General features: G+C 32.4%; 1 protein-coding gene across 3 annotated transcripts in view; it reads right to left on the bottom strand.

Moving 5' to 3' along the window:
- The window catches only part of LOC111425737 (ribosomal protein S6 kinase alpha-5-like), a 75,241-nt gene that overhangs the window by 38,096 nt on the left and 20,198 nt on the right, over positions 1-16,947 (bottom strand). For all 3 annotated transcript variants that reach the window (XM_023059965.2, XM_023059962.2, XM_023059964.2), the window contains exons 2-3: positions 15,700-15,768; positions 240-458 (exon numbers count right to left, since the gene is read on the bottom strand). In XM_023059965.2, the coding sequence (XP_022915733.1) occupies positions 240-458; positions 15,700-15,768 (288 nt within the window). The remainder of the gene's footprint in view (positions 1-239; positions 459-15,699; positions 15,769-16,947) is intronic.

Here is a 16,947-nt window from a genome sequence, read left to right as displayed (position 1 = left end):
ACGTAATTTGAAAAAGGTCAACGGCGACAGCAAAATGCTTTATCACCAAACTAAAACCTGTTATCAAGGAAATCTTTATCGAAACAATTATGAACAAACGTAAACAATGGTAAAGTAAAAAGGTTTATTGCATTATATTAATTGACGAGGGCGATTATAATAATAATTAAATTTATTGTTAGCGTACAAGGATTCTTTATAATTAACTTCATCAATCAATCAAACAAAAAAATGCTTACCTAATATCAGGTGTAATTTGGCATCAGTCTGGAACGCATAGTGCAAAGTAACTAAAAATGGATTATCTCGGACGGCCTCGAGCACTTGTCTTTCTGTTTTTGTATGTTCTGTTGTCTTTTTCTTCTGTACTATAGTAGCCTTCTTTAAGACTTTCATGGCATAAAGACGGCCGTGATCAGAACCACCTCTTTTTCTAACTAGGAACACTTTACCATAAGCTGAAACAAAATAAAACTGTTCAAAAACTTTTGAGCACCTCAGTATCGACGTATAAACACACATAAATGAATGGAATGTACGATGCGCATATTGAAATTTCTCAACGAATGCATCTGAGAGTTCTTGAATGTTTAATATAATTAATCACAACAATCGTAAAAGGTCATGAACTTTGAGGTCGCTTTCTGTAACTCCGTTTGGAAGATTTTTAGCCATTTCAATTATATTACTATAGACGTCCGAATCATCCTTGAACTTTGCGTTTTGAAAAGTTTGCGTGGAATTTTTTTAACCATTTTATTTTTGAATGGAAATAATCGTCTCTTCCCCCATTCGAATTCCTGGTTTAATTTAACAATAACTGTTTAAACCAGATGGATTTAACACCACGAAAAAAATACCGTTTCTTTCGTTTCCGACGTGTTAAATTGAGTACCGTATGGAGTGGTGGAGTTGGAACGCGTTAAACTTTAATTACTTAAAAGCATGTTCAGGAAGTATTTCTTTTTTTTTAGGTTAGTCGGATAAATTACATAGAATTTCAACTACAAATATACTAACTATTCCATTGAGGAAATGGACCATAAGGTTTCATGAATAAACAATATTTTAGATTTGCTATTTTAGATATACAGACATTATTTATATTATTATCAAATTATAGGTATCACGTGAAAATTTCTACAATATTAAGTCATAAAGTTAACGCAACAAATAATGTAAATTACTATAGATATCTGATCATACTTTTAATTAAAATATCTGTTATCTTATGTTGGAAAACTTTTTACAACATCCATATCACTGCAAACCATGTTATGTGCTTATTATTGGTGATTAAACCTTCCAAGTCCTGGGTAAAACCTGTCTACCACTGGTTTACCTGTTTCATTATCGTATTTAAACAAGAATACTAGTTTTATTTGTACATAATTTTACATGACAAACATTTTATTTTACTGAAATCTCGATCAATCGGACAAGCCAGATTATCTGCAGTGATTTACATACTTTACGCGTTATTTATAGCACCTTGAAGACACTTGATTGGACGCTTGCTTGTATTTAGTTTCAGACTTGACTTGAAATGTAGAAAATGAAAAGTCAATTCTAAAATTTTTGGGCTTTTACACTTTCGATTGTAGATGTAGATTAAGAGAAAGTCTACGTTTTAAAAGCACCTTTATGTCTCTTCATCACTTTCATCAAGAACCAATATGCATATAAAATCAATAAAAAGAAATAGTAAAAAGGTATTTTGCTATTTAGATGTTAAGAGGTTAGTCCAGAATATTGAACCATCATAACACAACACAGACTACATAGAAAGTGCAAATTTTGAGGTTCATTGTTTTGAAAAGAAGAGAAGAATTAAAAATAACATATAACAAGATAATTAATAATAATAAACGGTCTTCGACGATATTGATGAATATGGGGAATAATAAATGAGACCAAAACATATTGAAATTTCAGGACAAGCACTCGCAGATTACAGCTAAAGTTAAGAAAAACTTCAAAGAAAGCTTGATGAAATAGAGTTATGATATAAATTGGAATGGACTAAAAGAAAAACATAAAAAAGATGCTAAAACAATTTTGTAACATGAATAGTTTGCCCCTTTCTAAAATTAATTAATTAAAATATGTAGTCATCTCAAAATTCAAGGAAAATCGATTTTCTAAAAAATATTTCTTTCTCATACATAACTTTGAAGACGGCGATAGAAATAATAAAGTTATAAATAATTTTTTGTTATGACCGAAGATCTCTCTCTCCCTCTTTCTCTTCAGAGAAAAAGCTCGTTCATCTACATCCTGAAGAGGAGAAGGCTGAAAGCAGTTAAAACAGTAGCCTCTCTTTTAAACCAAAATTACTGTAACTATTAGGGGTTGGAAAAATGAACCACAAAAGGCTTCAAAAGGCTTCTGGGGAGAGGGTAACTTTACGAGATTACCCTCAAGCAGGTATTAAAAAGGTTTGCAACTCCCACAAAAGAAGGTGGCGTGACCTTGAGGTCTGACGCGTTTACGATGGGATTGTGGAAGAAATTATGGTGTGTATACACAGAATTCGCTCAAGGATTGTACGCCATATTCAGGTTGATTTCTTGTTACTAATGCCAAGAAAATTTGTACGACTGGCAGATGGGCGTCGTCGAATTACCCTTATTAAGTTTTGACGAAATCACGACGCTTCGTGCTGCATTTTATTTAGAACTTGATAAAATGCACGGAAGCGTAAGATGTGTAACTCCGTGGATATGGAAATCTTTGCAATATAAAAATTGTAGGGGAACTGTCACCTACAATCTTTGCATAGCTGATTGAAATTCATACGCGAAAATATATCTTGTTAGCAGAAGTCTTGAACTAAACACCTAGATCATAGAGAAATGCATGTTCAAGCATGATGATCCGCATCGTTATAAATATTGAAAAAAGTAAAATCCCCCTTATTTAGCTTTAGAAGTTTCTGTTTAATTCTTGTTCATTACGAAGAATTTACATTTCAATAAATAATATCTGTGTACCACCAGACATCAAGTTGATTTATTTTGTCTCTTCAAGGTAGCACGAGTAGAATAAGATAAGATGATTTGATATGTTGATAAAATTAACCTTGAAGCTTACAACTTGAAGTACTGAATATCGCTGATACCGCGAATCGAAAAGCAGGATAATCCAACAGTTAACCTTTATGGCAAACCCGTCGAGAATTAACATCCTATTGACAATTCTCAACGACAAATAAACAAAAATCTTTTTAATTAACCGATAAGAAATTGGCATTTTTTAATGAATTGTTCAACGCCTAACCTCGACCAGAATTAAAAAATGTTAAATATGTGAAGAATATGGTTTGCATATCCAAAATAATTAACACTGTCGTAAGGAGAAATTGAAAACGCCATGTTTAGGCACATACATATTAATAATCCCGCCTTAAGTGGCTATTATGTCATCTCACCTAAATACGCATCACCTGAGTAACTATCTCTCAAACTGTAAACTCGACCCGTTTATAGTCACTGAATACTCACATGATGCGTCGACCATGACTTGAATCGATTTTTAATATTAATAACATTTGCATTATTTGAGGTTGAAGTTGCGAAAAAAAAATCCTAAGTGGTCTTTAAGGTTGAAATTGGTTAACAATATATTTTTATCATGTTGGTTATCCAAATATTTACGTCGCTATAAATCTCTATTAATTTGTTCAGTACAGGTTCCTGTTAAATATCCAGCATGGCCTTAATATATAGTGTAATATATTTGTTTGTTATATAGTTTGAATTATAAAATTTAAAAAGATCTAAATTATATTCATGAACATAGAGGAGAAATACGATATTCTTGCTGATGTATATGTCAACGAATGTCTTTAAACTGTAACTCAAGTTGTCCCTCAAGAAATCATACGATTTTATATCCAACTAAAGTTATACTTGCGTATAAATTCCTCTTGTTTGGACACTTAAATCGAGCGTAACTCAAGTAACGAAACCGATCTTGAGTAGTCGTCACGTAACTAATACTTAAATAGCGATTTGAGCGATAACTATTAATACAATCCTTGTAGAGTTTGTTAAATATTCAAACACAAAAATATATATGTTATTATTATCAAGAAATTTATAACAAAGATTCAAAAAATACAATATAAAATTAATCAAACCGGAAATGAAAACCAGATGCTTTTTGTATTTAAATTTTAACACTAAGTCAAGCGAGACTATCTTTGAATAGTCTTCGGTAAACGGGAAATGGCCTTATTAATGTGAAGTAACGCGATAAATAAGGTATTTTACTTTGAAGATGCAATTAAGCGTAAACTCATATCGCCTTTCTTTAAAAAAAACCAATACAAAAAAAAACGTACTTAGCGTACGTTTTAGAGCATCCTGTATAGTAATCGTAATGTGGTCGTTGGGGCGTATCACAAAAAAGACAATTACCCAAGCAGCATCGTCTACTCATGCATCCTGTTATATGCAACTCGAAGAAGAAGTAGCACATAACGTGCATCCACTGTTGAGAACCAACCGAGTTGCCTTACAAGTGTTCCTCAATGGTTTTCAAGATTGCTTGGTACGATACAAGTGGTCGTTTACTTGACAGTTATTTCTTACTGGATAATGCAAACAATGTTAGTTGTTATTTTGTATTCAATTTTATTAAATAATAACTGTGAGTTCGAACAGTTCATCGTGGTATCTCGAATTTTTTCAACACCTGTATGTTTTCAAAATCCCCTCATTAAACCAACCAAAAAGGTTGTACTGCTTCTTAGTTAGTACTTTTCGAGTTCACGATGGCCAGCTGTTGTTAATTGGTACGGCTCACGACCTTCATGGAACTGTACCTTCCACATCGCCGGTGTATTTTAGCAGCAACGTTTCCCAGCGACCGTCGACCCTAACAACTGTAGTATACACGTTGTCGCCTTGAATGGGCAGCTTTTAAACCACCTACGCATAATCCGTTTAAACAGTCGCCTTCTGAATCACTCCCCAAATATCTCTATCTTTTCGTTGTCTTTTTTTGATTACGAATTTTTAAAGCCTATTTTAAATGTTGAGATAGAATCTCGTTGACCCCGACCGATGTGGTTTCCGGCGACTTCCTGTTTTCACGGAGCGGAGGAGACCTTTGCTCCGAGATTCCGGCAAAAGGAATGTCGACCGGCGACGACTTTGCGCAGTGTCAAAAAGTCAAGGAGTCGTAATCCTTTAATTACAGTTACGTTCGCGGGCTACAAACATCACAGTGCCGATTTGATTACCTTGTATTTGAATCAAATTAAGGAAACCGCGACCGGAAAATGATAATGCGAATAACTGTATACAATCGGGAGCAAGATGATGCCTTGCGGATGGCATTATAAATATGTAAACTCTAAACACAGGCGATATTAATTAAGTTTTTGTATTGAATCGTTTGGATTAAATTGGTTTAATTAATGGATTTAAATTGAAATAAAAAAAGAATTAGATAAAATAGCATGACATTCTCAGTAATGCACGCTCTTCTCTGTGCATAATCTAAGATGTGAAGCTTGCAGTATACAGTATTAATTAAGAATTTGTTTGCGTGACCATGTACACGCACTATAATAAGCACTAAGAAAAGTGAATATATGTACCTCTGAGACTATACCTATAACTATGTAGTTGAGCCCCCAATAAATCTTATTGTTTTTTGTTTCAAGACTAAAGATTCAACTGAAATCAAAAGGAAACCATGGATATCAAATTTACATAACACGCAACTGTTTGTTTACCTCTAACACCATAATAACTTTCTTTTGATAAAAGATCTTCCTAACACGTCTATGGAATAAAAATTAACTAAAAATATCAAATTTCTGTATATTTGCATCTTAGTTTTACTCATTGACACAGCTGCTTAGTTTCACTTTTAAAGTAGTCGTGTCATCAGAAATCAATCAAGATCATTTTTTTTATATTTGAACAAGACATCTCCGTCATCTTACTCAATCTAGTTTTTCTAGATTATAACTGGTTAAAAGTAGACTTCTGTTGTTGTATTAGTAAAGTAGCTAGTGTAGTAGTAGTAGTTTTATTGTGTTGTGTTAGTTCTGCATAGTTAAACGATAGTGATGAACTATTTAAGGCCATTTGTTACAAATCACTTTACGATAGTTTTAGCATAATATTGTGCTTTTTAGTTCTACTAAGCTTTTTAACACATAGGTCTAGCACATGGTACTTTAATCTTTCGGTAGAAATGTCGGAAATGCAGGATTCAAGTCTTTACTGCTTGAATCTCTTGAACTAGGCATTTGGCCATTTGTAAAATAAGAACCAGCCAAACATAAGAGTAAAAAATATCCGACTAAGAATAGAAACGAATGTCAACACCATATCAATCCTAAATCGGTTAACAAATAACGAAGTTGCCTTGGCGTTCAAGGCGTTGCACTCAACACCATATCAACCCTAAAATGATTATCAAATAATGTAGTGCCTCGGCAGTAAGCAAAGTCGGTTAAATTCAAAACAGAATGTATCAACCCTAAATTGACAAGTGCGCGTTCTTTTGAAAGGAAGTAGAGTACATAGGCCATGTACTTAGAGACAAAAGAGTAACACCAAATCCCGATAAAATATAAGCTTTGTTTATAAAGATAAAAGAAAAACTTGGAATTGCTTCGATGACTTCCGCCTATCTCACCCACCTAAGTCCGGTAAGAATTATCGCCCAACGTATCTTTACGTGTTGTTAAAGAAACAAACGTATCTGCGAGTTATCTCCTACTACAGTGTGTCATGAACAATCAGACAGCTTCCCTGGGTATCTTCTCTGCTCTATATTGAGTTGGGTTTGGTAGAAATGTAGGCAATGTAGGATTCAACTCCTTACAACCCAACCCAACCCAACTGAACTAAACTCAACCCAACCCAATAAAGAGCAAAGAAGATACCCAGGTATCATCTGCATTCAACCCTGACGCATCCAATCGATCTCACACATCATCAATATATTGCTAATGATGGCTAAACAACTTCGAGTTGATGACGACACACCATCTTTCAATTGTAATCCCATTGAAAACTCAGAAAAATGTATTAAAGATATGAAGGACAACTTGATTCAATTAAAATGCTATGAAATAAAGAAAATTTCGTGTCATGAACAATCAGACAGCTTCCCTGGGTATCTTCTCTGCTCTATATTGAGTTGGGTTGGGCTGAGTTGAGTTGAGTTGTTGGGTTTGGTAGAAATGTCGGAAATGTAGGATTCAACTCCTTACAACCCAACCCAACCCAACCCAACCCAACTGAACTCAACTCAACCCAATAAAGAGCAAAGAAGATACCCAGGGATCATCTGCATTCAACCCTGACGCATCCAATTGATCTCACACATCATCAATATATTGCTAATGATGGCTAAACAACTTCGAGTTGATGACGACAAACCACCTTTCAATTGTAATCCCATTGAAAACTCAGAAAAATTTATTAAAGATATGAAGGAAAACTTGATTCAATTAGAATGGTCCGAAATGACGTAAATTGAAATCTTCGAGACTTTCCAATTTGAGGACGCCACATGGTACAAATACAATGAAAATTAGTATACTGAAGAAAGCTAAACAAAACAAAACCAGGATAAATTACCTTCATCAACAATATAGCAATAGTGAACAAACTTCTCCCTGTAATTGTAGTTGCTACACTTGACTTCTTGGGAAAGAGTTTTCCGATTAACATCGTAGAGCCGTTATAATTATAGGCGATGTTTGTCTTGGGTTACAAATTAGAGAAAAAAAGAAAAAATAAAGAACGTTCCAAATAATAATTCACATAGAACACAAAACGAGAACATTAGATGTTGTACACGTAGTTTCATCAAAAATGTTGTATTGTAGTATTTAAATTATCTAAGATCTATACTTGTTTCTAAACGACTTTTACGGCATACTCATCCATACAAGGGATGTAACGCACAAAAAACATGTGCGTTATATCTTAAAATTGTGTATAAAAACATCCTAATCATGTATGTTATGATAATATTAAATAAATCAACAAAAACAAAAAAAAAATAATCAACAAGTAGTTGATTAAATCAGTTTATCACGATTTACTATAAATAATTTAAGTAGTCAATATAAAGTATAATCATATAAATTAAAAATGATGAATCATTACTCTTAACAATAACATCAAAACTCTAAGCGTAGTAACACTCTTAAACGCAAATACTCTCTCCTTTATGCATTTGTAAACAACCAACAGTCATTTCGAAATTTTCGACCTTCGGTAGTCTCAAGCGTAGCGAAAAACAACCCCGAACAAAGGTGTCGTTGTCGTTATTCGACAATTTTCAAAGTCCCGGGGGTCCAAAAATATCACTTTCAACGGTGTTTACTCGGCAAGTACAAGGTTAATACGGCAAAATCAGAAAAGGTTTACAAGAAAATTCACAGTTTATTCGCTTTTATGGAATAATTCAAAGCAAAAATAACAACATGTTTTTAATAAAATGTTTGTGAGGAAACTGGGTTTGGAAACAACATCGAAAATTGTTAAGTGAATCGACCTTATTATCTACTTTTGAGAAAATACGGTACACACACACAAACGTTTTTCCATGCGCGGTGCTCGTGCAATGAAAATAGCTCGTGGCACACATGGCGCGTGTGAGGTATCTACGACTGCCTCCAATTCGTGTTGTATGTAGTAGTTTAAACTGTGTGCAATTACATGCTGTTTTCGATTCGGTCGAGTACACACTGTACGATGAAGACATAGTCACAAAGGGCAAGATAATTTGTTAATTACAATTTTAAGAGTTTATTTAATAAATTCTTTGATTCTCTTTAAATATGATTTAATTATAAATGTGAATGGTAAAAGTATTAATTAAAAAATACTAAATGAAATTTTGGTTGCCTATAATTTTTATACTAATACACTAAAATCTCGATATAACGAACCTCGTTAGAACAAACATCGGTTATAACGAACAAAATATTTTTAAGTCATACTGTTAATATTATCTATTAACATATTAAATATAAATGTTAATAGATAGAATAGAACTCGGGTTATTCCTCACGTTACTTTATTCCATGTTCATAGATAATCTCGGGGTATTCCCCGAACTAGAAACATTCGGATTTAGCCGCACGTCTCGTAAGACTGCCAAACCTAAATGTTTCTAGTTCTAGGTTTAGTGTTAGTTCTAATGCTAGTGTTAGTTATTATTCAGCATTAGATTGTTACATATTTTTTATTGAACTAAAACTAGAACTAACACTAGATCTAGAATAGATACCTTCTAGTTCTAGGTCTAGTGTTAGTTCTAGTTTTACACCGTCACTAGAACAAACACAAGACCTAAAACTAGAATCATTCGGGTTTAGCCGTCTTGACAGACGTACGGCTAAATCCGAATGTTTCTAGTTCTCAGTCGAGTGTTAGTTCTAGTATTGCACTAGCACTATCTCTAGAACTAACACAATATCTAGAACTAGAATCATTCGGATTTAGGCGTCTTGAGAGACGTGCGGCTAAACCCGAATGTTTCTAGTTCTAGGTCTAATGTTAGTTCTAGTGACAGTGGTAGGTAGCGCAGTGGTAGTTTTAGTTCTAATGCTAGTGTTAGTTCTTGTTTTAGTTGTTACTCAGCCTTAGATTGTTGTATATTTTTCATTGAAGTAAAACTAAAACTAACACTAGACGTAAAAAGTTTCGGATTTAACCGTGCATTTTCAGACGTTCATTATATCAAGGTTTTACTGTATTTCTAAATGTTATTATAACAAAAGTAATCAAAAAATTATTGATTTTATTGCAAAATCATCTTATTAAATTATTATCGATTTTATTACTTTCGAAATGATTATTACTAAATCATCCTAATCAAAAGTATGTAATAAAAAAAAAAACGATTTTCCAACATAAAATTTACTGTCCTTTGTCTCATCAAATACACCAAGGTTAAGTTTAAGATAAAATTATTGCATTCTCGCCGGTAAATTTTAAAGTACCTCTCGTTTAACAAATGCCTTAAACATGATAATCGAATGATTATGTTTATAGATAGAAAGTGAGATACTAGAAAATCCACTTTAACGCGTTTCCTTGAAACAAAAAAAAATTTCGTAGCTTTGTTAAAAACGAAAACTGATCTACCAGGTAGATTTAAAAATAAACCTAAAATCTAAGTTTGGCTTAAAAAATTTTAACCTTAGTCGTCCTTTGGAGATGCATTTCATTGACACCGATGAGTAGTACGCATCATCTAAACAAATTGTTTGTTTTCGTCTGCCACAAACAGGATGTTAAAAATATATTTTATTTTTCTTGTAAGTGAACCTCGTTTCCTTTAATTTTTTTTGCTCAGACTGATTTATAACGAAAATAGAAGTAATTAACGTCGCAACTAATGTCATTAGGAATGTTAAAAAAAAGGTTCCTTCCTGTATCCGCGTGATGACAGCAAAACTACCTATTTAATTATCAGAGCTTTTCGAATCAGCTGCTTCTAGCAAGAAACGACACTTCCTGCAATTATCGACTTGAAAAGAAGAAACGATCATCAACGAACTGACCTAGTAGATTATACAAATCCAGACGATTGTAATACAAAAAAGTCTTATCAATTTACGGTTCTTTGTTAATTTTTTTTTAGATCGGACAAGATTAAAACAAGAAGATAATATTAATATTACGTGGTAGCAGACGGCTTTTATCGCGTTCGTATCGGGGTAACTGACGTGTACTTGCTGGTTTAAACGAGGTTGATTTTAGTTTTTGAACGAGGGGTTCGTTTTTAGGTGTTGAACCCCTCTTTACGTTTACACTCCGTCTGGTTTTTCACTGTAGGCAGGGAACTATACAGATGGTGCTGTTAACTTTTCGTCACAGTTAATGGTTTGTACTTTAAAATTTAAAAAAAAGTAGTGTCAATTTAAACAAATATATGTTTAGAGGGGTTTATTTTAAATTTTCTATTCTTGATGATTTTTTGAATCAATTTGTCAACTTTGAATTAAATTTTTGGCTGAACCTAATAAATCGGACGTAAACAAACATTTTTAACTCATTGTATTCTGTCTCTTGAAATCTGAGATAGGATTATGTCAATATTGTATCACAAAGCTAATCAATAGTCAGGATATCTTGGTTTTAAGAAATTGATCTAAGATTTAAATAACATAATTTTAGTAATCTATTAACATGCGATGTAATGTTTCAGCCATTTCATTTACTAGGGTTTTAATCTCAGTTTGAATATCATGTGCGATATCACGTGGCTTAAAACTTTACATAATGGTGGATGTTAGCATTTTCCAGATCGCCTTTTATATTCTAAAACTGTTTAGTTTCTGTTGACACAAAGATAAATATGGCAGTGTTTCATTGGTGTAATGATGACTTTCAATCAGTAATTTTTGTCATTCAACAAAATCATAAATAAAATCAGAACTATGACCTTGTCTTGACTCTCTCTTCCTTAGGATTAGGTTGATCAAAAATAGAAGCTTATTATATAGATGTTCTAGTAAATCATTTTGAATCTTATTGGTTCACCAACATACAATGGTTTTGAGAAAGTTATTAATCAATGTGAGACCAAGTGAGGAGATACTGCCACTGAATGATTTAGTTTTTTCCATTAAGTGATGAAGTGAAAACAAACCCTATTTTAACTATAAAGCTCTTCAATAAGAATGCATAGATTAAGCTTACCGCCGTTTTCAATCTGTTGTAATAGCAACACAAAAGGACTTGCAATTTCTCTGTTGTCATGAACAGACATTGCGGTTTCTGAATTAATCGTTTTATTATCGAACACGCGTCGCTGTTTATAAGTCTTATTTCAAAAGTGGGGAAAGTTCCCCAAAAAGGACTCCGAAAATTGCGTACCATTTTTAGTTGGCATCGAGAATTCGACGAATAATTAAAGAGTTTGAGAAATTGGTTCAGTTACTGATGTTAATACGCAGAAGCAACATCATAACCGCTTTAAATCTTTGTGAGTCATCGTTTAAAGCAAATGAACTCTTCAAAAAACACCATTTAGCGAATTCTGAAAACAGATTTTGATCTACACAACTATTATCCGTTAGGTGGTGCAGATTTTGGGCAGGTTAAGGTAATCAAGTTAAGTGTTTCAGTTTAAGGTTTGGCCACTGAATATGATTGTTTTCTGTGTGATTTTGCGAACAAACCGAGAACGATGTGAAAATCGATGCTTATTTTTGCGTTGTTTTTTTCCTGGTGAATTTATAAAAACGTTTTGGAATTCTTTGTTAATACATTCTAAATCATTTAGTTCATTTAGCTATTTTGAATATTTACGTATATTTTTCTAGAAATGAAACAATAAATATACAACAGCAGTATTCTGGTGAATATCACACAACACTCCCTCCCACCACGCGTAATTCTAATCAATTCAATGCATATTATTTATAGATACCTAAAGCCAGAATATTGGGAATGTCCAATTAATGTTAAAATATTTGAGATTTGATAGTAAAAGTACTGTAAGTAACAAACAAAAACAGATAGCTGTTGTCAACAACACGAAAAGTGTTCAAAATATTTATTAGATATTACGAAGAAAATTATGCATCATCGGAATAATTTATGTCAGCGAAATGGTTTTTATGGTAAGTGTAATCTTCGACAGTATATTTCTGGTAACCCTGCGCGGCATGGAAATATTTGCGCTAGTTGAATTGAACGCTTCAAAATGGAAGTTTACATTGAAAAATCGATCGTGAAACACTTTTTAATATTGGATTATATCATAATGGATAAGTGCATTGTTTATTTTTAATGTATAAAGTGAAAAAAAAACGAAAAGGAAGCAGCATCGACTAATCTGACACATTTTAGATACAACATCATCAACACTGGCTTAACAACGTAATCGGTCGATTTTTATGAATTTGACGATGTCTGTATATAATTCAAAGTTATAGCATCTTCGCCATTGGCCATATTCCATGACCCCTCCAAATATATGTCGCATGTTTTTTCTTTTGAATGTTGCTAACAATGTTCCATCGTTCTTGGACATTACCCAAGTTTCGAATCTATTTTCCAAAACCGATAAGATTACTATAATGTGTAATGTAATGTACAATATTTCATTAATCCCGAGAGAAATTGTTTTAATTTATACCATGAGCTTTAACTACCTAGTCGCAGTCTTATCTTATCTCCAATTTGAACAAAAAAAGTGGTCAAGATAGGACTTTTTCAATCATAATGTATTATCTAGAAAGTTTATTTATTGTTCTTTTTATATGAAAAGTAATTTTCGAGATCGTAAAGAGTTAAAAAAGCTGGTGCTTACATCATAGTTCACGAGAAAGCTTGTGACAAAGTTTAAAAAAAATATCCACTACCTTTGCTAAAATTGGTATGTACTAATGATGTTAAAATATTTGCTGCGTGTTCGATAATTGATGATGTTTAATTATTTCAAAATTCTTTAGATATATTCATCCAATATCAATGTGAGACATTCCTGACACTTAAAAATGCCAAATGTAACATTATCACATTGACTCTTTGACTATGCCATAAATTCCTCGTAGTAATTTTTTGCACGCAAGCACTGAGGAACACCGAGGTTGATACCACATCACATCAGATTGGATTACAGATGGAATACATTCAAAAATGTTGGCAACATCGAAATGCTGCTTATGTATGATTTTTTGAATATTTTTCCTCAACATTCCAGAAATTTCTTCTCGTTAGATTTCTAGTTTCAAGATTCCAACCATTAAAACGAACGTATTGCATCGCCAATATTCCCTTATTTATATCATATTATGAATTTCTGTTTAGAGATTGATATTTTGCCTCACTTTCTGTTACAAATTATTAAGCCTCTTGAGATGTGGATGTTCAACTTTTATGCCATCTTTTAGGAAGTCTATTAGGAAGTCTTTTCGATGTGAGTTGCTCTTCCTTTGCTCACTTCGCCTATCTACCTTCATTTCAACGACATGATCTCTTCAGTGTCTTTGTCTTGATCTTAGGAATCTAGTAACATCCAAGACATCTACTTCTTCTTATGTTACAGCACTCCTAATCTGGTCACGTGACGTTATTCCTCTAATCAATCCCAATGCCCGCATTTTTATACTTCTAACCTTACTTTTTGTTTTAGAAATCTCTGCCTAAGCTTCCGCCTCGTATGATAGAACCGATCGTACAATTGGCTTTTAGATTCGAACTTTACCCTGAGTTGACGTATATTATTTCTTCAGATAAGCTTGACATTCTTGTTGCTTTATTTTCTTGCGTATGGACATCTTAATTGTTTTCATTTTCTGCTATTAGTATGACATCGTCAGTGTAGCACAGTATTTTTATTGCATTATCGCTCATTCTGTAACCTTCTTTCACCTTTTAAACACTACATATAGTTTTGTCCATTGCAACATTAAAGACAGCTAAACTCTCACTGTCTCCTTGGCGGGTTCCTATCAGTATAGATAGTTCTCTTGTAAGTTCATTATTTGTTCTAATTCGTGCTGTATTATTGTTTGTTCAGTTCGTACGTGAAGGAGTCTTACTCAGTCAAAAGCCTTTTAAAGATCTACTAAGAATGAAGAAAAAGATTTGTACTAATAAACCCTTGCTGTTCAGCACTTATTTCAATTTTGTCATTTATTTTATGACATATGTTGAGTAATTAAGTTTTGGCAATTTGATTAAATTTGACTGTAGAGCAAGATTTATCTTTTATGATTCCTAAATAATCTAGAACATTTAAAGTATATGATATTCTTATAGCAAGAGACTTTGTACTTTTGTCTTTTATCGCAAATTATTCAATGGACTATGGGATTGTAGAGTCGTTAGAATTGCAAATCTTGTTGTAATTAACTTGCTTCTTCCCTTTATCAGATGTCTTCAATATGTACAAACATTTTGGCAATTTTTATAGCATTTATTAAATTTATGTTAGCAAGTTACAATTTTATTATCGCACCATTTGACATTGCAGATCTCCACTCTTATCAACATGATCTGGACTCTTCCGATAAAGCTTTTTGTTACGCTTATAACCTTAAACGTATATCTTTAGATTACACATTGCCACTTTATTTCTTGCTACTTTTTAATATTTATCGCAAAGGTTATGAAATTCCGTTATGAATAAGCGGTATACTTTTGTATAATTTATCCTTAAAATGTATCCTGGATTTTTAATATGTATTCATATTTGTTTATTGCACTTGATATGTTTTCTATTGATTTTGGTTCACAGATAGTTTCTTGTATTTGGCAAATACCCCACAAACATATTTATTATTTGCAAATATTAAAAATATGTCTTCTCTCAAATTGAAAATAAAAAAATTAAATTGAGCTTAAACGTTATTATTAGTATATGTTTGTGTTAACAAAAAAGAATTTTTTAATTAAACTTTCATTTGACACAAAGTTCTAAATAGTTTCGATTAATTGATAAAAATAACAATTACTTTATTAGAAAGGATATTTTTATAAACCATATTAAAAAGGGTTATACAACGTCTATTGTGTGCAGAAGACACTCTAGATAAAATCAATAAACTATGTAGTAGGTTCAAGTTATTTTTTTTGTCTTCAGTTACGTAACTTGTACGTGTTCTCATTTTTAGTACGGAATTTAACGTTTATAATAGAAAAAAGATAAATCAATTTGAGTTGAAACATAAAGTATGTAAAATATTTAACTTACCTCCGGTACCGAGAACCTTGAGCAGGTCGAAATTTGCCATTCCAACCTTTTCCACACCGGACAAATTAACTAAAATAAATAGAAAAAAACTGGATTAGTTCTTTTTAATAATTTGCATTTAAATAATGAAAACTATGATATGACCGTGAACTTACATATCAGGGTTAATAATTCCATAAAAATAAATCCTAAATGGTGTTTTAAAACACCCAAATACTCACCAAATTCTCAACTTGGCAATCATTATTTAATAAATCATCGTTGAGATTGTGTGCCAAAAATGTTCGTCCAAATTTAATCCCAATGCTTTTTAGCATTAACTTTGTCATAAGAGAGAAATATGCACATTAAATGAATTTATCAAAAAATCGCCGAAAATCTTATCGTAAATTTTAATACAACAAGTGTAAATTTTCAACATCCTTCAGTATTAAATGATAAATCTTATCGGGTACGAGACTGATTTCTTTCTCCAAATGAAGGTTACTCAATACACGAGGATTAATTATTTCTGATAAAAAAAATAATATTAAAAAAAAATTATTCAACAATAATTCATTGTTTACAAAATATTAATAAAAATAGTAAATACACTGCATAAGAACCATTTTCAAGGTGTTTTATAAAACGTGGACCTTCACGTTACGCCATCGCAAACGAAAACAATAAGAACCTTGGATTCCGCAACGTGCGATGGTTTACGGTTGTTGAAACGAGCAGCGCAAATTTTTTTTGTTTAATCCGAAGAGGCGAAAGCTGCTGTTGGCAAGTTTTATCCGCAATAATTCGAATCCGATCCTGGGGAAAGCGTAAGCGAGAATGGAAAGTTGAAAATAATAAAAAAATAAATAAATAAAGTTGGACCTTGTTACCATGAGAAATTGAATTGCTACCTATTGTTTGCAAAATTATTGCGTTCAATGATATCTGCCTCATTGTATTTTAAAAGAGAGATAATGTGACTAGAACAATTTCAGAGTTATGATGTCGATTTATTTAATTTCATTTTTGAAATTATTAATTATAAACGAATGTTTTTAAGCAAGATATAAATTTTATATACCAACATAAATGTTAAATAATTCGCAGAAATATTTTACTTCGCGGAATAAAATACAAAGTTGTTTATCACATTAAACGAGAACCGATAATTTCGAAAGACCACTTTAAATATGCAATTAGTGGCGAGTTCACATCACACTGAGCTGTTTTATTTTCAAGTTACAGCGCACGCTGCTCGTAAAATTG

The sequence above is a fragment of the Onthophagus taurus genome, chromosome 1 (genome assembly GCF_036711975.1).
Source record: "Onthophagus taurus isolate NC chromosome 1, IU_Otau_3.0, whole genome shotgun sequence".
NCBI lineage: Eukaryota > Metazoa > Arthropoda > Insecta > Coleoptera > Scarabaeidae > Onthophagus > Onthophagus taurus.
This window is presented reverse-complemented; position numbering and strand designations above follow the sequence as displayed.